Source organism: Dipteris shenzhenensis, chromosome 31, assembly GCF_047967505.1.
Source record: "Dipteris shenzhenensis isolate YYH24624 ecotype China chromosome 31, Dip_SZ_1.0, whole genome shotgun sequence".
Classification (NCBI taxonomy): domain Eukaryota; kingdom Viridiplantae; phylum Streptophyta; class Polypodiopsida; order Gleicheniales; family Dipteridaceae; genus Dipteris; species Dipteris shenzhenensis.
This window is the reverse complement of record NC_141626.1, coordinates 38,919,071-38,936,552: the sequence shown is the minus strand read 5'-3', so window position 1 is coordinate 38,936,552 and position 17,482 is coordinate 38,919,071. Positions and strand designations below refer to the sequence as shown.

The following is a 17,482-nucleotide window of genomic DNA, read 5'->3' as shown; positions in this document are numbered from 1 at the left end:
AACATTGAACATGATTATAACATAATACATTAGTAATAGTGTTCTATATTCTATGAGATGAGCTTAAATAGAAATACTTTGGCTATCAACAATAGGTACTATATAGTTGAAGTGCATCACTTGAGAAAAACATAATCTAACTATATGTATGTACTGATCAATTAAAAATACTTTATTGTATCGCCATAATTTTGAAGATGATTATTATAACATAAGCTTGTAAGTCTACATTACTGATAGTGTTATTTATTCTCATGAGATGAGCTCGCATAGAAATGCAAATAAAGTCTAGTGGCATTTAAGACTTACTTAAATAAAGTATATGTGTGAATATGCTTCTAGGTTCCAGAGTAGCTAACCTAACAATGTTGTAACCGAATTAGGATCCAATTAGAACCTCGTTCGATTAGGCTAGCTTGAAATGGGTTGGAATCGAAGACTACATGTCACGATGCTCGTGTATGATCCATGGGAAGAGATGCACTCCCTACGATATCATCTTGGTTGAGTTTGCCACACGACCAATACACACACAAATGTATCATTCTAGATCCTCACATACCTGGATCACATGAAGAAGTATGGCCAGTAGAATACCATGGCTAGTACTCTCATCTTCTATGTGGCTCGCCTCTAAGGAAGATGAGAAATGTTGGTGTTCAAGCACACCTAGATGGTTCACCTCCCACCAAATGCTTATATACCTCCTTACATCTGACATAGCAAAAGATCAACAAGATTATCAGAGATTAGTTATGGTAGTTGCACATTTAGTAGACATGGGTATCCCTCAAGAGCAGTTCTTGGCTTAACCAATGACGTGTTTATCCAAACACCAAGGTAGCTCTAGATCCACCTCTTCCATAGCATACAAGTAGCCAAGGGCTATCCCAAGACATTGAGATTAGAGGCAGGACATCCAACAAGTAGATGACTACTAGGACCACAGATGTGCAGCACTCTCAGTGTCGGAGATCACCAAACATCAACAAGCCCTCATGTGACCCACAAAGGATATATCTAGATGAATCCCAACTCATCTAGATGAATCCCAACTCATCCTTTTAAAACATACCTAGTGCAGATTCAATCTCATGAGTCATGACAATCACTCATAAGGTTGAAAACCATGAACTCCATCATGCATAGCAAGGACTAGCTACTATGACATCCCCACTGACATCATCAGCGCCCAATAGTGGGTGTAGACCATAGTATAAACATATGCTCTCACACATACAAAGCCGCATACTTGAGCATTCATTTTTACAAAGGTCTTCGTACTGAGTTTATGTCAGCACTCCGGAGGTGAAGGGCAACCTCAGCTGCCGTGACAAAGGCTAGCACTAAAGGAGTAGTCCACCTTCTCTTCATTCAAGCTACAACTACTTGTGAGGACTATACGATTTCATTTTAAGCAAAAAAATTCTTAGACATCTAGGTGATAGGGAAACACACCACAAAGAATCACTGACTTCTTCACAGGGAGGCCCAGGCATCGTAGAGCACGGAATCAGAGCCCACCACGCAGCAACAGTAGTTCAATAGGCTGACAACAGCCTGGCAAGTACCCGCCCCAGCCAGAATATGGTCTTAACAGCATCACTACAGCAGCGGGCAAGCCACACACAACACCCACAGATCTGTTCCATAAAGCAAAGTAAAAGACATCAATGACTCACTTTGAGTCCACAGTCCAGCTCATGTAGAGCTTACATCACTCATGATGGCCCCTAGATAGGTGGCTGAGGACTCAGGTCCCAGAGACCCATCTTTCTTTTCAGGTACAGTCTATTGACATTTGCATTCATAAGGGTGAGATTCCCCCACATGGGCTTTTTTCTCAGATTGTATTTGGACTTGGTCTCATAGGCCTTTCTTATTCTTGCTGACGTTAATAAACCGTTCTTTCTTTCTTTGTTCTCTCCGTCTTCCTTGAAGTCAGTGTGATGACTCTCTCTCTCTCTCTCACACACACACACACACATATTAAGGCTTCCATAGGAATATACTGTAACCTGATACCTTGTGCCTCTACATTACTGCTCTTATTCTCAATTCACCAAAAAATAGTCAAAAGAAATGTTGCCAAGCAGACTTGCATCTCGATGACTAAAGAAGATATGAAGTTTTGTTGCCCACAAAATCTCTGTGAAATTTTTCAAAAATGAAAAACCCAGTGAGGTGAAAGTGTCAAAATAGAATGATTTTTCTACCATGCCTTAGACCAGGATGCTGAGCAAAACTAGAGCTCCTCTGCCACAGACTCATACCTGTATAGATTGAACAAGTTCACATCAAGTAGCATTCATTTAAGGACACCTTTCACACAAAAAAAAAGCACGTGTTTCAGATATCATCACCTGAAATCCCTCAGCACGGAGGCACCTAATGTGTGCATCAATCCATTTGGCGCAATTTTCAGGACCATGCTCAGCCACACAGTCATCCCGCAGTCGTTTTGTTTCAGGGCAAGCACAACAAATCTTCTTCTTGGGTTTCAGATCCTGATCAACCTTCTGTTCAGTTTCCTTACTATTTTTGGATGATGCTGGTAAAATCTCCTTGGCCCAAGCCATAATATCAAGTGGTAGAACCAACACAGTGCTGCATCAAAAACAAAGAACACCATTGTGTATAGGTTGAGGACGGAAGATTAAAAAAATCTTATCAAAATGTGTATGTCTGCTGATAAAGTAGAAACATCTTGCAAATATCAACAACCAAGTACAATCTAGAGTCCTTCCCATAAACTTTGGGGAATCATGCGCAGAAATTTTGTCAAACAGACTTTCATTTGAAAGATGAGATGTCCACATTATTGTGAGATAAGGAACAAGAAATTATTGCACACTCTGACCGATTGGTGGGCGGCCAGGAGCCTCCCCCTTGGTTTTTCCCTTTTGGGTTTCTCCCGCAGCGACAGCACGATGCATTACTTTTATCGTCACAAACATCAGCCTTGGGTACGGGTGCCCATCAAGGGCTCCCTTTTATACGGCAGGATGCCCTCCAATTCTAGCCGACCTTTGCTGGTCCGACCTGGTTGGCTGCACCTAACTAGCCTTTTGCTGGCCTGCAGTACCCGCCTGGCCACGTGGCACACAGCCACTGGCCTAGGCCCTATGCAGCCCCAGTTGAGGTCTATTCCTGCCCCAACCTGTCCTGGTCCTTTGCCAAACAGCAGCCTACAAGTCCTTTCAACGCGCCTCTGTTCTGGCCCAATTCAGGCCCTGGATCCTCTGCCCTAGTTCCATACACTGCTCCAGCCAACCGGACACTCCCGTACAACGACATCTTTAGTCCTGCTCGGCTCCTGCTTGATCTCGGGTTGCAGTCCCTTGTACCTGCTCCGTATCAGGCTCTAAGAGCACCCATACAGATCCGTACTGCTGACATCACCTCCCACACTCTGAATCCTGCACAGATCTGCTCCCTACAGTGCCTGCCTGACACGTGGCAATCCCTCCAGGCCTCCAGGGAGTCTCCGTCCTACTAGGTATGTATATGTGTGCCACCCACATGGCAGCCTATGTGCTGCCCGTGTGGCAGCCCCTTTTCATGTTTGTTTCTTGTGAGTGTGCTGCTCACATGACAGCCAGCGTATTGTCCATGTGGCAGCCCAATCTATGCTGGTCCACCTCCCCCCCCGCTCGCTACATATGGGGGCTTACAGATGGGGAGGGATCTTCAGCATCCATGATACTCACATACAGGGACAGGATGTTGGAAGCTCGTGCACGAGGTGGACTTCATAACAGTGAAGTTACGAGTCATTTGACTATTCTCTACCGGATCACCCTCCACGTCCCTCCATGTGATATTAAATTATCAACATGTCTTACTAGACTGATGATGCTTCTAACATAAACAAGGGTTTCCTAATACCTGTTGGGTCTCCAGCACCCATGATTTATTCCTGACACCTTCAGACTAGCTTTGGGGGTGAGCCTTGTTATGTTGGGCAATGATGCTTGGCTTAATGAGGGCAGATCAAGATCACATAGTGTTTAACCATGAGGCGGATGTGAAGTTTAGAACCCATAATCTTTGAGTGTTAGGATTAGCACCTCGATCACTCACATGCACATTAAGAATGGCTTCAGTTTGGGTGAATTCAGAGTTGTCTAGGTCAAGTTGTGAGCCTAGCAGACCCAGGATTGTATTTGCTCTACGCCTACTAATTTAATTAATTGTGTGCACCGGTGGAGGGGTCATGGGGTAAAACTTTTAAGAGACATAATTAATAGATATAACTAACTACTAGAGACTATTCTAACTTAGAACAAGTACTTAAATATTACAGTTAGAAACTAAGATATTAGGAATCGCTTTTTTAGCTTTCTACAGCTTTCAAAACCTACTTTTTCTGAATTTCTCAGCTTTTGTAAGCTTTTTTCCTTGACCTAGTACGATCAGTTTCTAGTAGGGTTGGTGGTGCTTCTTGCAATTTCGCTCCACTCTCTTTATTTCTCTTGCTCTCTCTTGCTCCCTTTGCTGTCCCCTTGCTGCACCCTGTTTCCTAACCCTTGTTCCTCACTCTATATAGGAGCAATTCGGGACTATTCGGGACCTGGCCAAAACAGCATTCTACAGCCAAGGAAAGAGCTGTAAATCAGTTCGCAGCAGCACAACAGGCTTCCATATAAATTGCAATGGATTTTCCTGCTCCAGTGACTCAGTTTTGACATTTTAAGGTCACTTCCACATCCATATCTCTTCCTAATCTACACTTTCTTCTCCTAAAATGACAATTTACTAGCATAGTTCTACTTCAGCCTACTATTTCTCCAATTTCCATACCCCGGACAAGCCACAAAAGCACATTGCATATTCAGCTTCTATCTGAAATTGCAATACATTGACAGGGTATCTTTCTCTCTTTCAGATTCCGTTTTTCACCTATGGTCACTTTCGAAAGTAAATTCAGTTATTTCTAACCTACCCTGTTTCGGTTGAAAATTTTGATTCCTAACTATTTCTAATCTGAATTCTATGTGTTTCAGAGCTTGAGAGATAGTTGACAATTCTACAGCACTCAGCCCTGATATTTTGCTGACAACAGGACCTGCTCGGAGAGATTTCCCGCCTTTCTTCACCTAATTATCTCCATGGGCTGCCAGTGGTTACTTTCTATTATTTTCAGCAGTTTTCATCTACTTTGGGTTCTCTTCTCCCATTTTCTTTCATTGGCGAGATCATTGTATACATTGGACTACATATTCATGTTCTAGGACTTCTACGTTGCCTTGGCTTCCGTCCGAGGATCTGCATCACTATTGTAATTAAAGCTGAGCATCATTGTAATAAAGAAATAACTCTATTAAAAATGAACTGAAAACACACTTGTATACAATTTGAGATCATGATTAGAAATACTCCCAATGTGCCCTACATTTTCCTTTATACCCTGGTCTATGCCACTCTACCCTTGCACATTGTTACACAAATGAGCATAAATTATTTACAAGATGTTCACATTGTCTCTTCAGCAAGTCCTGTAGAAGAGACCACTGACAATGCATCACTCATCATCTGCAAAGATGCCGTATATAGCACATAGACCAGAGCCGTGCTTTAGACCTACAAATGCTAGACAGGTTCAGGACATGGAAACCACCCACGTATTTGCAAAATAGCAGGCCACTATGACAATATAATTCCATTGGTGTAAAGATTGCACACTGTTGGGCTCTTAAGAAACATTCATGATAAATTACAAGATGTACAAATCAGTTGTTCTCACAGCAATGATCTGACCTGGGAACACATGTATAAGCCCATTTACCACCACAGCTTACCATCGATTTGCCCTACTAAAGAGATACAACATGTTTCATAAGAGCGGACAAATGCTATTGGGCAAAAATGCTACGCCTTCTTGTTGTTAGCATCATTTGTGATGAGGCCTCAACAATGATATGTGCTACTACACACATGCATTCCAATATATGGGACTGCTGCTTGTATATGTGGGATCATGACTTGTTGACATGCTTGGGATGCAGCACACAAGAGCACATTTTGAGTTGCAACTAAACCCTCCACCCCACCCATCTCGCCAATGGACTGAAGTACAAGTCTTCTTCATTCTCCATTCTAGAGAGGATGCACCAGGTTGCTCCTACCTATTATGCATAGGGTACCCCTACAATGTACTCCTTACTGTCCTCGTCTCTATAGGGTCATGAGTTCATGCTCATGCTCCAACAGTGCCATCATGTTTCTAGGATCTGCTGTCCTAAAGTCATCTCCATAGGCTGCTCCAATCATGATATTCTGGCTAGTTAACTGTTACGCTGGCCACCCTGGATGTTCAATGCTGCAGGTCCTTGGTTGCTGAAAGTGGGATGCTGTGATGCTGAATGAAGGCCTCCCCATATCATGGATTCCTCCCCTTTCTGAGTTGACTTGGATCAAGCCGACTGGGGACCTGCAATTATCATCATTGGGCTATTGCAAAGTGTGTTCTTTTATTCTAGTCTCAGCCTTCTCCAGTAAACAGGACTCAAAACCAGTTAGTGTGCCGCCAAGCCAGCTGTGTAAGTCTAGTCATGTCACTACATCAATACGGTAGAGGATGCATGTGACAATCTTCCAACCGTTCAGCAGAAGGAAGACCTTAATCAAATCCATGATTGGCAAAGGCTGAAGCATCCCAGCAGGTCTGATATATAGCTCCTTAACTTGTTGACATGGCTTATAGCCTGCCAAACAATTGTAAACATCCTTACTTAGTCCTTTCCACGAAAAGCTTTGCTTAACCATTGAAGAACCAAGAACAATGAGCTCTTCAAATACTGATGCTTTGAAGGAAATATTGCCCTCCATGTGCCATGACACCGATTGCGGAGTCTATATATAGTTGGGATGAATATTTTAGCTTGGAGCTTGTAGCAGCTTCAAGATCCAGGAAAAAAAATCGGATGCCTTTGTATCCAATCCTTATCAATCTCTAATATTGATCAATATCTAATATTGATGATAACATACTTGCCACCCATAACTGTTTAGAATCAGCAACAATATTCTCTTCGCTCAATTTGTGATTGATGTCAAAAGCATATTACTGTCACATCCCTATCTACGAGATGTGATCCCGAATCAAGACATGTCCCCTCCAAGCCACGAGTTGAGCTACTGGCACGAACTCCCAACCAGATCCTAACCAGCCTGGTGTCCCATACCACCACGTGGCGCTGTGAAGCCTGGGATCTGCTGCTGGGCCTTGGGCTACGCTATGATGCAGGCACGCGTCCACGACTCCAAACCTAGCACCTGGGAACGAGACTTGCTCCCATCGGCTCCTTGATAACTAAACCTCTGGGCCCCTTATATAGACTCGGGCCCCAAGCGCCAAAAATAGCGAAGACCTCTAACTGGTTCGTACCCCTTGCCACTCAACCCGAGAATCAAGCCTACCTAGCTCTAAGCCTCCCCAGGCTACCTGAGCTAGTCTTGTGTACCCAATACACGTCGGATACCAATCCGTGCACATGACATACTTCCCCTCCTCTAAGAACTCACTCCTGATTTCGCTGAAAAACCCGGGAACGTCCTCTGGAGGTTATGTAATGTCTCCCATGTTGCATCCTCCTCAACATGATCCTTCCACTTGATCTTGTATTCCGTGATAGTTCTATTACGAATCTGTCTTTCACGAAATTCAAGAATACACTCAGGTTCGTGTGGAATAAAAGTCAAATCTGTAACTTCTATTATTTCTTGAGGAGAAACAAGTTCTCCGCACCCAATACTTCTTTCAATCTATTGACATGAAATACTGGATGTACTTTAACATCCAGAGGCAATTCTAGTCGATATGCAACTGGTCCAATTCTTTTAATGACCTTGAACGGACCACAGTATCTGGGGGATAACCCCGCACATAAGCATAAAAGGACTGTAACCAGTACTCAAATGCCTGTTATAAGCAAATTCTATCATAGGTAGATAATCATCCCATGAAGACTGTCTCTTAGAAACATAAAAACAAGTGTCCAAAAGTTACTTGTAAACTTCGAGCCCCTGTCACTGACTATGTCAGAGGGCAAACCATACAGCTTAAACAAGTGGTCCACAAACTCGTGAGCCAGCTGAACAGCTGAAATAGTAGTAGGTAAGAATCTAGCCATTTTTGTCAGACGGTCGACTATGACCCACATGGAGTCATGACCCTTGCGCGTTCGAGGCAAACCAGTAATAAAATCCATGGAAATACTTTTCCATTTATTACCTGGAATTTGCAATGGCTGTAATAAACCCGCGCTTCTAAGGCGTTCTGCCTTAGTAACCTGACAAACCCGGCAACCGACCACATAGTTTTCAATAAATGCACACATCTTAGGCCAATAAAAGGTATGCTTCACAAGAGACAGAGTCCGATGTATACCCGGATGTCCAACACTAGGAGCATCATGACACTCCCAGAGAATCTTGGATCGAAGTTCCAGAACATCTGGCACACAAATCTTTCCATTCCGGAACAGCAAGCCGTTCCTAATCATCCACTGACCTCCCGCCGCCTGTACCGTAGAAGGCACAATCCCTGAGTCTTGGTCAACCATGGAGCTCCCATCTTGGACTTTCTGCCAATAAGAACTGAAATGACTATCAGTTGCGCAAAGCCCTCTCAAGGATTGAAATAGGTCTGAGGATATTTCCGTAAATGACATAGCATTTACAAACTTAACTCGACTTAAGGCATCCGCCACACTATTGAGCGAACCCTTGCGATAACGTATTTCAAAATCAAAATCTTGCATCAATTCTGCCCATCTAGCTTTCCGTCCCCTCAATTCAGACCCATCACACACATACTTGATTGACTGATGATCGGTCAATACAAGAAACTTCGAACCATACAAGCAGTGTCTCCAAACCTTCAAGACATACACTACTGCATAGAGTTCTTTTTCTAGTGTGGGCCAACGATATTGGGTATCGTCCAGCTTCTTACTCTCACAAGCTACAGGTCTGCCCTCTTGGAATAAAGCAGCCCCAATCGCAAAATCACTCACATCGGCCTCTAAAACATAAGGCCGGGTAGGATCGGGTAATGCAAGAACGGGTGCTTCCTTGATAGAAAACTTCAAGGTTTCAAAAGCCTTGTTCAATGCATCATTCCAAGAGATCGGTTGGGTAGACCTGCGTCCACGACCTTTCAATATGTTTGTCAGAGGTGCCGTGATGTGTGAATAATCACGCACATACTTCCGTAAAAATACCGTAAATCCTAGGAAAGAAAGAAGTTGTTTCACAGTCTGAGGGATAGGCCATTCTAAAACCTTCTGGATACGATCCAGATCAATGCTAATATCTTCAGAAGAAATCTTGTGTCCTAAGTAATGATCTCCTTCATAAAGAAGTCACATTTACTCATCTTGGCATCGAGCTTATGCTGTCTTAGAATAACTAAGACAATCTGGAGGTGTCCTATGTGATCCTCTAGCGTTTGGCTATATACCAAGATGTCATCTAAGAACACTACAACGAATTTGCCCAGAAAATCTCGGAACAAATCGTTCATCATTTGTTGGAAGGTGGCAGGAGCATTGGTCAAACCAAAAGTTAATACAAGAAACTCGTAGTGGCCATACCTAGTTCGGAATGCGGTTCTATCTGTGTGTTTAGCATAGATACGGATTTGGTGATATCTCGTACACAAATCAATCTTAGTGAAATACTTCGCTCCAGCCAAACGGTCTATTAGATCATCGGAACGAGGTAGAGGGTATCGATTCTTAATTGTCACTTTATTCAATCGTTTATAATCTATACACATTCTCCATGTAGCATCTTTCTTCTTTCTTAAGAGGACAGGTGCTTCCCAAGGTGATTTTACTTGAGCGAATATAGCCCATATTCAAATAATCATGTAGCTATGAAGCTAACTCATCCTCCTCAAGCTGGCTCATCCTATAAGGTGGAACACTAATAGGTTGAGCCCCAGGTACTAAGTCTATGCGATGATCTATTGCCCGTTCTGGAGGTAAACCTTCCGGTAGTTCAGCAGGGAATACATCCATGAAATCATCTAACAACGTTCTCAATTCACGGTGTTCAAACACACTTAAAATCATTCTTGTTATTAACAGAGACAACAAATGAAGAAAGTGGAATCAAAACACACTAATAGACATCATAATGAGAAGTGTTTAATATATTCCGAAGCTGCATCGCAGATACAATAGGTCCCTGAGAAGAGGGAATGTTATCATACTGAATACAAAATTGGGTGTCCTTATCCAAAAAAGAAAGAGTATGGTCCTTCCATCCAATCCGAATATCGTGGGTTTTAAACCACTCTATTCCGATTAACAAGTCCACATGCTCCAAGTGCAGGACATAGCATGTAAGAGCCGCTGTGTAATCTTAAATCCGGATAGAAAGCGTTTCAATCTTGCGATCCCAAAATTGCTTCCCAGCTGGAAGCTGCACCTCATAGGTGATCGCTAGGTATCGTGGACAGCCCCATCTTCTGCACAAGTTTGTAATTAACAAAGTTGTGAGAGCTGTCCAGGTCAAAGAGAATGTGAACTCTTTGGTCCCTAACTTTTCCATAAACTTGGAAAAGATCATGGGAACCAAATCACGAAGTATTAAAAGTGCAATTGCAAGAAAGTGGGCAAGTAATGACATTTACAGAAATACATGTCATTGAAACTTGATTAGCTCCCTTAGCTTTGGTACCCGGACCCACCTGGAGCTTTGGTCCCGGCGCTTGCCTCTGGTTCTTGCGCTTAGGACAATCATTCTTAGTGTGGCCCCGCTCCTCACAGAAGAAGCAACGTTCTTCCTTCTTGTACGAAGGAAACGGGCACGACCATTCTTCGCCTGAGTCAAATGTTTCTTGGAGGCGTTGTCTAGAGACTTCGACTCCCCGGTACTAAGTGGTAGACTGGAAGAACTTCCTCTTGTTCTTCCCACCCGTGTCGGCAACTGTGGTTCCCTTTGCGCTGGCCATGGTATCATCATAAATGCGCGCGTAATTCATGGCCTCTTGCAATGTGGTACACTAGTTGTTCTTGATCTGGAACTTGTACGAGTCAAGCAAACCATCCACAAAGAAACCTAACAAGGTCACTGGATCTATCTTTGTAGCTCTGGTCTGCAAATCTCGAAACCTCTAAAGATAAACTGCAAAAGTCAAATTCAGCTTGGACATATCGAGGGCTTTGAGCTTGCCTACGATATCATGATCTTCCTCCTTCGGAAACTCTTTCCTAAAGACCCCTTCGAATTCTATCCATGTTTCAGGCTTGGGTTGGAGTTCCTTCCACCACAATAAAGCCTTTCCTGACATAAACCCGGCTGCAAGCTGTATTTTCTTGTCATCTGGATAAGGGTGAAACTGGACGTGTACTTGCCACTTGTGCAACCAAGTGTCAACAACCTCCTTGGTACGAGACTTCTGGTCTCCGGGAAAAGGATCTGGAGTGATGTTCGGACCTAACACTGAAGCCATGGCATCCACATGCGTGAGCGCCTGAACAGTGCTAGTCAAAAGTGTGAGTGTAGTCTGAATCCCTTGGAGTTGTTGTGTCAACCCCGTTTGATTCGTGTTAACCTACTCAAACTTTCCATCAAGAGCAGTGGTGAATTCATTGAAGGCTTTTTTCATAATCAGATCATCGTAGAGACCCTGGTCATCCTCCGCATGGTAGTTCATATCCTGGTCTCCCATCGCAAGCTCAGGGTCTACAGAATCAGCCATGACTGAAATCTGATCTGAAAAGAAGATAGGCTAGAGAAGAGACACAAGCAGGTGGCCTTGGAGCTAGGAGGTAGAAACGAAGTGAAAGCTGGCCAAGAAGGAGGCGATGGAAGAAGGGAAAGCTGGTCGATGAAGAAGGTAAGCTGGCTGAGCTGAGCTGACAATTCAGCTCAGATTCTTGAACCTGGGACTCCGCTCCTGGCTGTTCGTACGAAGTACTGTAGCAGGCTGTACAAGTGTTCAGGCTCCCGGGCGTGAAGGTGTAGAGGGGCTGGAATTCTGCGCAATCTACAGGCTATGGGAGAAGGCAATTTGGCCGTACTAATAGCGGGAGAACAGGCTTTTAGTAAAGCCCTGCTTTTCCAAAAGCTCACCCTCCAAAAACGGAGGGGTAGCACTTTTTTAAGCCCCCCAGGCCCCCCCGAAAAGCAACTGGCCTAGATTGACCTTCCTACGCTCCCCTTCTACCTGCCATCACAACCCATGAGCAGCCAGCCGACATGTGGGATCCCCTTTGGTTCGCCCCAACTCTACGCTCTCTCCTGACTCCCTTCTAACGCCTCTACCCGGACCTCACTACTTCCTTCTAACTACACCTCTCTCCCTCTCTCTCAACCTGTCACTTCTTGCAACGAAATCACCCTACACTCTCTCTCTCTCCTTCCTTCTATCCCAATCTAATACCACTTCCCTTAAGCGATGAACCAAACAAGCACTTGCAGGGTAATGAACATGAATTTCGAAATTAGGGCATACCTGGAGAAAAAATCGTCCAAAATTCTCACACCAGAAGTTCCTACCTCAGGAGTTGGCTCTGATACCAACTGACACAATCCCAGCACTCCTGAAACCTCTGATCTGCAAGCAAACACAAGAACACACCAACGTGAGGAAACTGAGCAGGCTGCTCACCACCCAACCATGACATCTACGAGATGTGATCCCGAATCAAGAGATGTCCCCTCCGAGCCACGAGTTGAGCTACTGGCACGAACTCCCAACCAGATCCTAACCAGCCTGGTGTCCCATACCACCAGGTGGCGCTGTGAAGCCTGGGATCTGCTGCTGGGCCTTGGGCTACGCTATGATGCAAGCGCGCGTCCGTGACTCAATCCAAGATCAGACCTAGCACCTGGGAACGAGACTTGCTCCCATCGGCTCCTTGAGAACTGAACCTCTGGGACCCTTATATAGACTCGGGTCCCAAGCGCCAAAAATAGCGAAGAACTCTAACTGGTTCGTACCCCTTGCCACTCAACCCAAGAATCAAGCTTGCCTAGCTCTAAGCCTCCCGAGGCTACCTGAGCTAGTCTTGTGTACCCAGTACACGTCGGATACCAATCCGTGCACATGACACCCTAGTGGGTGGAGTTGGGGTTAGGAAGGGTAGTCCTAAGTGCTATAATTGGATAGAGGCTGTATGTTAATTATGGCAATGGATTGTAGCTATATATTGGCATAGAGCTCAGTGTTGGGACACACTGATCAGTACCTTGAAAGTGGATTTGCTAATGTCAATTTTCTAGCATCAAGAGAGAAGCACGACGAAAACTTGTAGACTAGAGAGTGAGAAAGAGAGAATCTTCTAGAGCAAGAGGAAGTTGACGTGCATGGAAGAGGAAGGAGGTAGATAAGACCACATGATAGACTTTGATCTACACAAAGTTTCAGTCCTTGTATTTAAGTCCATGAGATAATACTCTCTTAGGCCCTCTTTAATAGAAGCCAAGAGTTCCACCCTTGTGGGTTTTGTGCCATGCACTTGATCCTCCTCCACAAACTGTTTACAGCCATCACCACAAAGTACAATCGCCATGATCCATGTCAGTCCTTCCATGAGACCCATGTGCCTTCATGTGCCTCTTTACATGTGAATCATGTGCCTTCACTCACCAACCATACCATATAACCATGATTCTTAACACCCCCAATCAATATGACACTTGGAGAGGGTTACGTTGGCTACCTAGATTACAAAGGGTAATGCCTTTAAATCTTAGGCATGTAGAAGGTAGGGATTTTACAATCATGATTGTATGATGGAGTTATAGTGTTGTATGTCTTCAAGTATTATGCATGGTCATCCATGCTTCTCTCCCTTCATTATAGGAGATGATTGGATGAAGATGATTCCACCCACTTTCCAAGAATGAAAATATATTCGACCTTGCTTGTCCTTTGCTTGACATGCTTCAACGATACATGCCATTTGCCATATGCTTGCTACCTTGGCCACTCTCACACCATGGTCAACACATGGCTGTCACCCATGCTTGAGTAGATCACGTATGGATCTCCATGAGCAGATGTCAACATGCTTTTTTCATCTCTTCTCCCCATTCTTCTTTGCACATCTCCTCTAAACGGTGAGGTAGCATCCATCAACTCCTTTGGTCATGAGGGCATCCCTCTTACAAGGATAGCAACATCTCCTTCATTGGCAATGAGAGCAACATCCATGCATGGCAACAACATACAACATCATGGGTTTGATGGAAATAGGAGGGTTCTATCCGGTCCTACACTCTAGTATTGAATAAAAGAGATCAATGCACACTAACAATGCCAAATTCATTAACCAAAGATCACCCCAATTCCTTCTTTGATTACACACAGCTATCAAGAGTTTCAATACAGCAGCAGTTCGGCTGCACCTTCGCTGTCTCAAAGGGCTTCATTAGGACCTTGTGTGCTTCATAGCTCCTTGAGCTGCTCCAACTCATCTTCACAAGGCCTCTCACTGTGCAACTTCTAGCACGCAAGCATGTTGCTTCAACTTAGTGTGTACTAAGCCCAAACTTAGCACCTTCAACTATGTTATGCCACTAAGCTTCATGGATCTCGGCTCGCAACTACGTTATGCTGCTAAACTTTGTTCTTTGCCGAACGAGGACTTGTGACTTCTTGCACACCACTAAGTCCCGTCTCCCACTAGGAAACCCCAAGAACAGCTTTGTTGCTCAGCACCCCTCTACCATCCAGTTGTCCCTCCTTTATGTCGAGCTCCCTTCTTGCACGCCATCCTACAAATGGCCGTAGTGTCTGTCCATGACTGACATATCATTGGCCCCTGATTTCCAACCTGTAAGCCAATCCTCAAATCAATGCTATGATTCATTGTTCCAGTTGTCAAACAGATTTACCTATCATCTCGGTCCCCAACCCAGGACTTCTGCCTTCTGAAACCAGTCAAGATGCCTGTGATTTACCTATCATCTAGGTCCAACCCAGGACTTCTGCCTTTTGGAACCCAAACCAGGATATCTACGTAATTTGGCTTCCATATGAAGCCCAAATACATCTTCGTCATTCGGGTTCATTGAGAAGATCGAATGCCTCTTCATCAGGCCAAATGCAGCTTAGACTCAAGTTGACTCTTAGTCTTGACAAAGAGCCTTTCACCATAACTAGCCATAGTGAACAAGGTGGCAAAACCACTATGGCCCTACTTTTAATGAAGCATTTAATGAAAGGAAGAGTAGCAAAAGTCATTTACAATAATAATTAAGAAGGTGTGCTTCACCATCTGATTACCCATAAGGCCCATCTTTGGACCCAAAATACCAACCATTTCATCATAGTCCCTTAGCAGGGCCAGTAATAGCACATATGAAATGAAAGACTTCTTTTAAACAAGAAAACAGCAAATGAATTTTTAATAATAAAAGATACATGATCAAACGAACGACGTGAAACCGTTCAAAGTGACTGACATCAAGTCATCACAAAACCATCTCTATGCAATTCTATCGCTCACATCAAATGGAGCGGAAACTGTTCGTCTATCCGTTTCGCGTTAAAACGGCAGAATTTTCACTCTTATTTTTGGTCTATTTCTACTCAGGTCCCACCAGTGCTTTTCCCAGAGCAAACTACAAATTTTGTGCCATGCCCCAATTCCCGTCAGGCCATCAGATAGCTGAGTTCGCATTCCCTACTCTATATCATTCCCTGACGTAGGACCATATTCAAGAGAAACGTATCGAGAGAACCACTGACGAACATATCAACAAGAGAAAGGTTTCTTTGCCGATGCTGAGGAGAAGCAATATTCCAAGGGACTAAAGTAGCAGATCTGTGAAACAAAAGCACAAATGAAACCAGAATATTTACCTTTACCTACCCAAAAGGACTAATTCAATTCTCTGGCAGCAATGGAAAAACTCAGAAAATCAACTGCCCACGACACAGGTCTGTTCTAACCCTTGATAGATCTTGAACATTTAGCCTATAATTAAGCCAAGGTTAATTGGGCCATACACAAGTATCAATAAATTAAGCCATAGATAAACATAGGTTAATTAAGCCTCCATGCACCAAAACTAATTAATTAATTGAATTTGGAAGGAGATGTGAATAAATAATAGGAGAGGTTGTGACTGTACGTTATTTTTCACTTATGCATTGAATTAACCTCCAACTTGATGAAAACTTTTGAGTTGGATTAACTCGATAAAATAAAGTGCTTCCACACTTGAATTTTATGTAAGGACATCCCCTTATCCACCTTAAGGACATATCTTAACCCTATATCCTCCATGCTCTAGTCCATATAAAATACATGCATATAGCTTTTCAAGACACTGAGCCTTCTAAATTGAAGGTAAAGCTTTATCAAGGCCACTTCATTTATCTATTCGTAATGTTTAAAAGTGTGTACAAGTAAGAACTTAATGTTCGACATCGAGTTGAAGTGTCGAACATCAAGTTGAAGCTTGAACTAGATGGCGAATATCAAGAAGCCTACACTCGATGCACAACATCAAGTTGAAGGTTCAACTTGATGTCGAACATCAAGTTCATACATCAACATAAGGTTTGACATTAGGTGAACATATAGCTTATGACCTCTTAATGTTTCACGGACTCTCTCCCTGAGCCCTATTGGTCGACATTGTCTGGCTGAAAAAACTCACTGATCATGCTCTTTGGAGTTTGGCTGTGTACCCTTATCTCACCTATATGCCTTGAGCAAGCAGCGAATGACCTCATGGATGAAAGCCGCTAGGCATCTTTGATGTGGCTAGGACAAGAAACTAGCTAGGGGCCCAAAACCATCCCTGAAGAGATAGTGATCCGTGACCTGTGATCTCATAGTACATAGAGCATCTGAAAGCACAATGCTCGTTCGACACGATCTCACAATGATTGCCTACAAACACTCAAGCTAGTGCTTTTGATTTGCATAAAAATGAGCCCTATCTTGAATGTTCTCCATCACTAATTGCAGCAATTAGTGATGGAGAACCTTCGCTTCTCAACTTATTTCAATTAATTAATTAATTAGTTTTTTTTTTGCATGAAAGGATATTTATTAGAGTAGCTTTAAAAAGAAAGATTACATAATGAAAGGTGCGCCTTCATAAGGCCTTCCTAGCACCATAGGCGACTACGTGCTTCACAAGCTTTGTCCTTTTTTTTGAAAAATTTTACTGTTTTCCTAATTTCCTCAAGCTTACTTGCTACTAGCATCTTCCCTGCTGGGATTCTTTGAAAGGTGACATCATTTCTAAACTGCCACATGGTCTACAATGCTAGTGTTTGTTGGACTTGAATCATTCTGTGGGTGAGGTCATTTTGCCCATTCTTGTCCCCAAGAAGGGCCATCTTCCACTTTAGCTTGATTCCAATGTTGAGGTCTGTCAGTTTTCTTTCCAATCCTCTCCACAGTTCTTTAGTCACTCGGCATTCCCAAAAAAGATACATGTGGGTTTCTCTGAAATCTTTGCATAGTGCGCAGTAAGGGGAAACTCTGTGGTTCCACTT

General features: G+C 43.5%; 1 protein-coding gene across 3 annotated transcripts; it reads right to left on the bottom strand.

The window, feature by feature from the left end:
• Positions 1–2,000: 2,000 nt before the first annotated feature.
• LOC147881441 (cytochrome c oxidase copper chaperone 2-like) lies at positions 2,001–15,944 on the bottom strand. Of its 3 annotated transcripts, none has more exons than XM_087370015.1 (3): positions 15,830–15,944; positions 2,364–2,607; positions 2,001–2,273 (listed from the first exon to the last, which is right to left on the bottom strand). In XM_087370015.1, exons 2-3 carry the CDS (start codon positions 2,577–2,579, stop codon positions 2,268–2,270), a joined length of 222 nt encoding a protein of 73 aa, XP_087226141.1. In that variant the 5' UTR covers positions 2,580–2,607; positions 15,830–15,944; the 3' UTR covers positions 2,001–2,267. The 3 variants fall into 3 exon arrangements, with proteins under 3 accessions (XP_087226141.1, XP_087226143.1, XP_087226142.1); XM_087370017.1 differs by lacking the exon at positions 15,830–15,944 and adding an exon at positions 15,655–15,724; XM_087370016.1 differs by lacking the exon at positions 15,830–15,944 and adding an exon at positions 15,474–15,618.
• Between the last annotated feature and the right edge of the window lie 1,538 nt (positions 15,945–17,482).

Excerpts from the sequence above, each read along its gene's own strand:
- LOC147881441 (XM_087370015.1), bottom strand. The coding sequence starts at position 2,579 with ATGGCTTGGGCCAAGGAGATTTTACCAGCATCATCCAAAAATAGTAAG.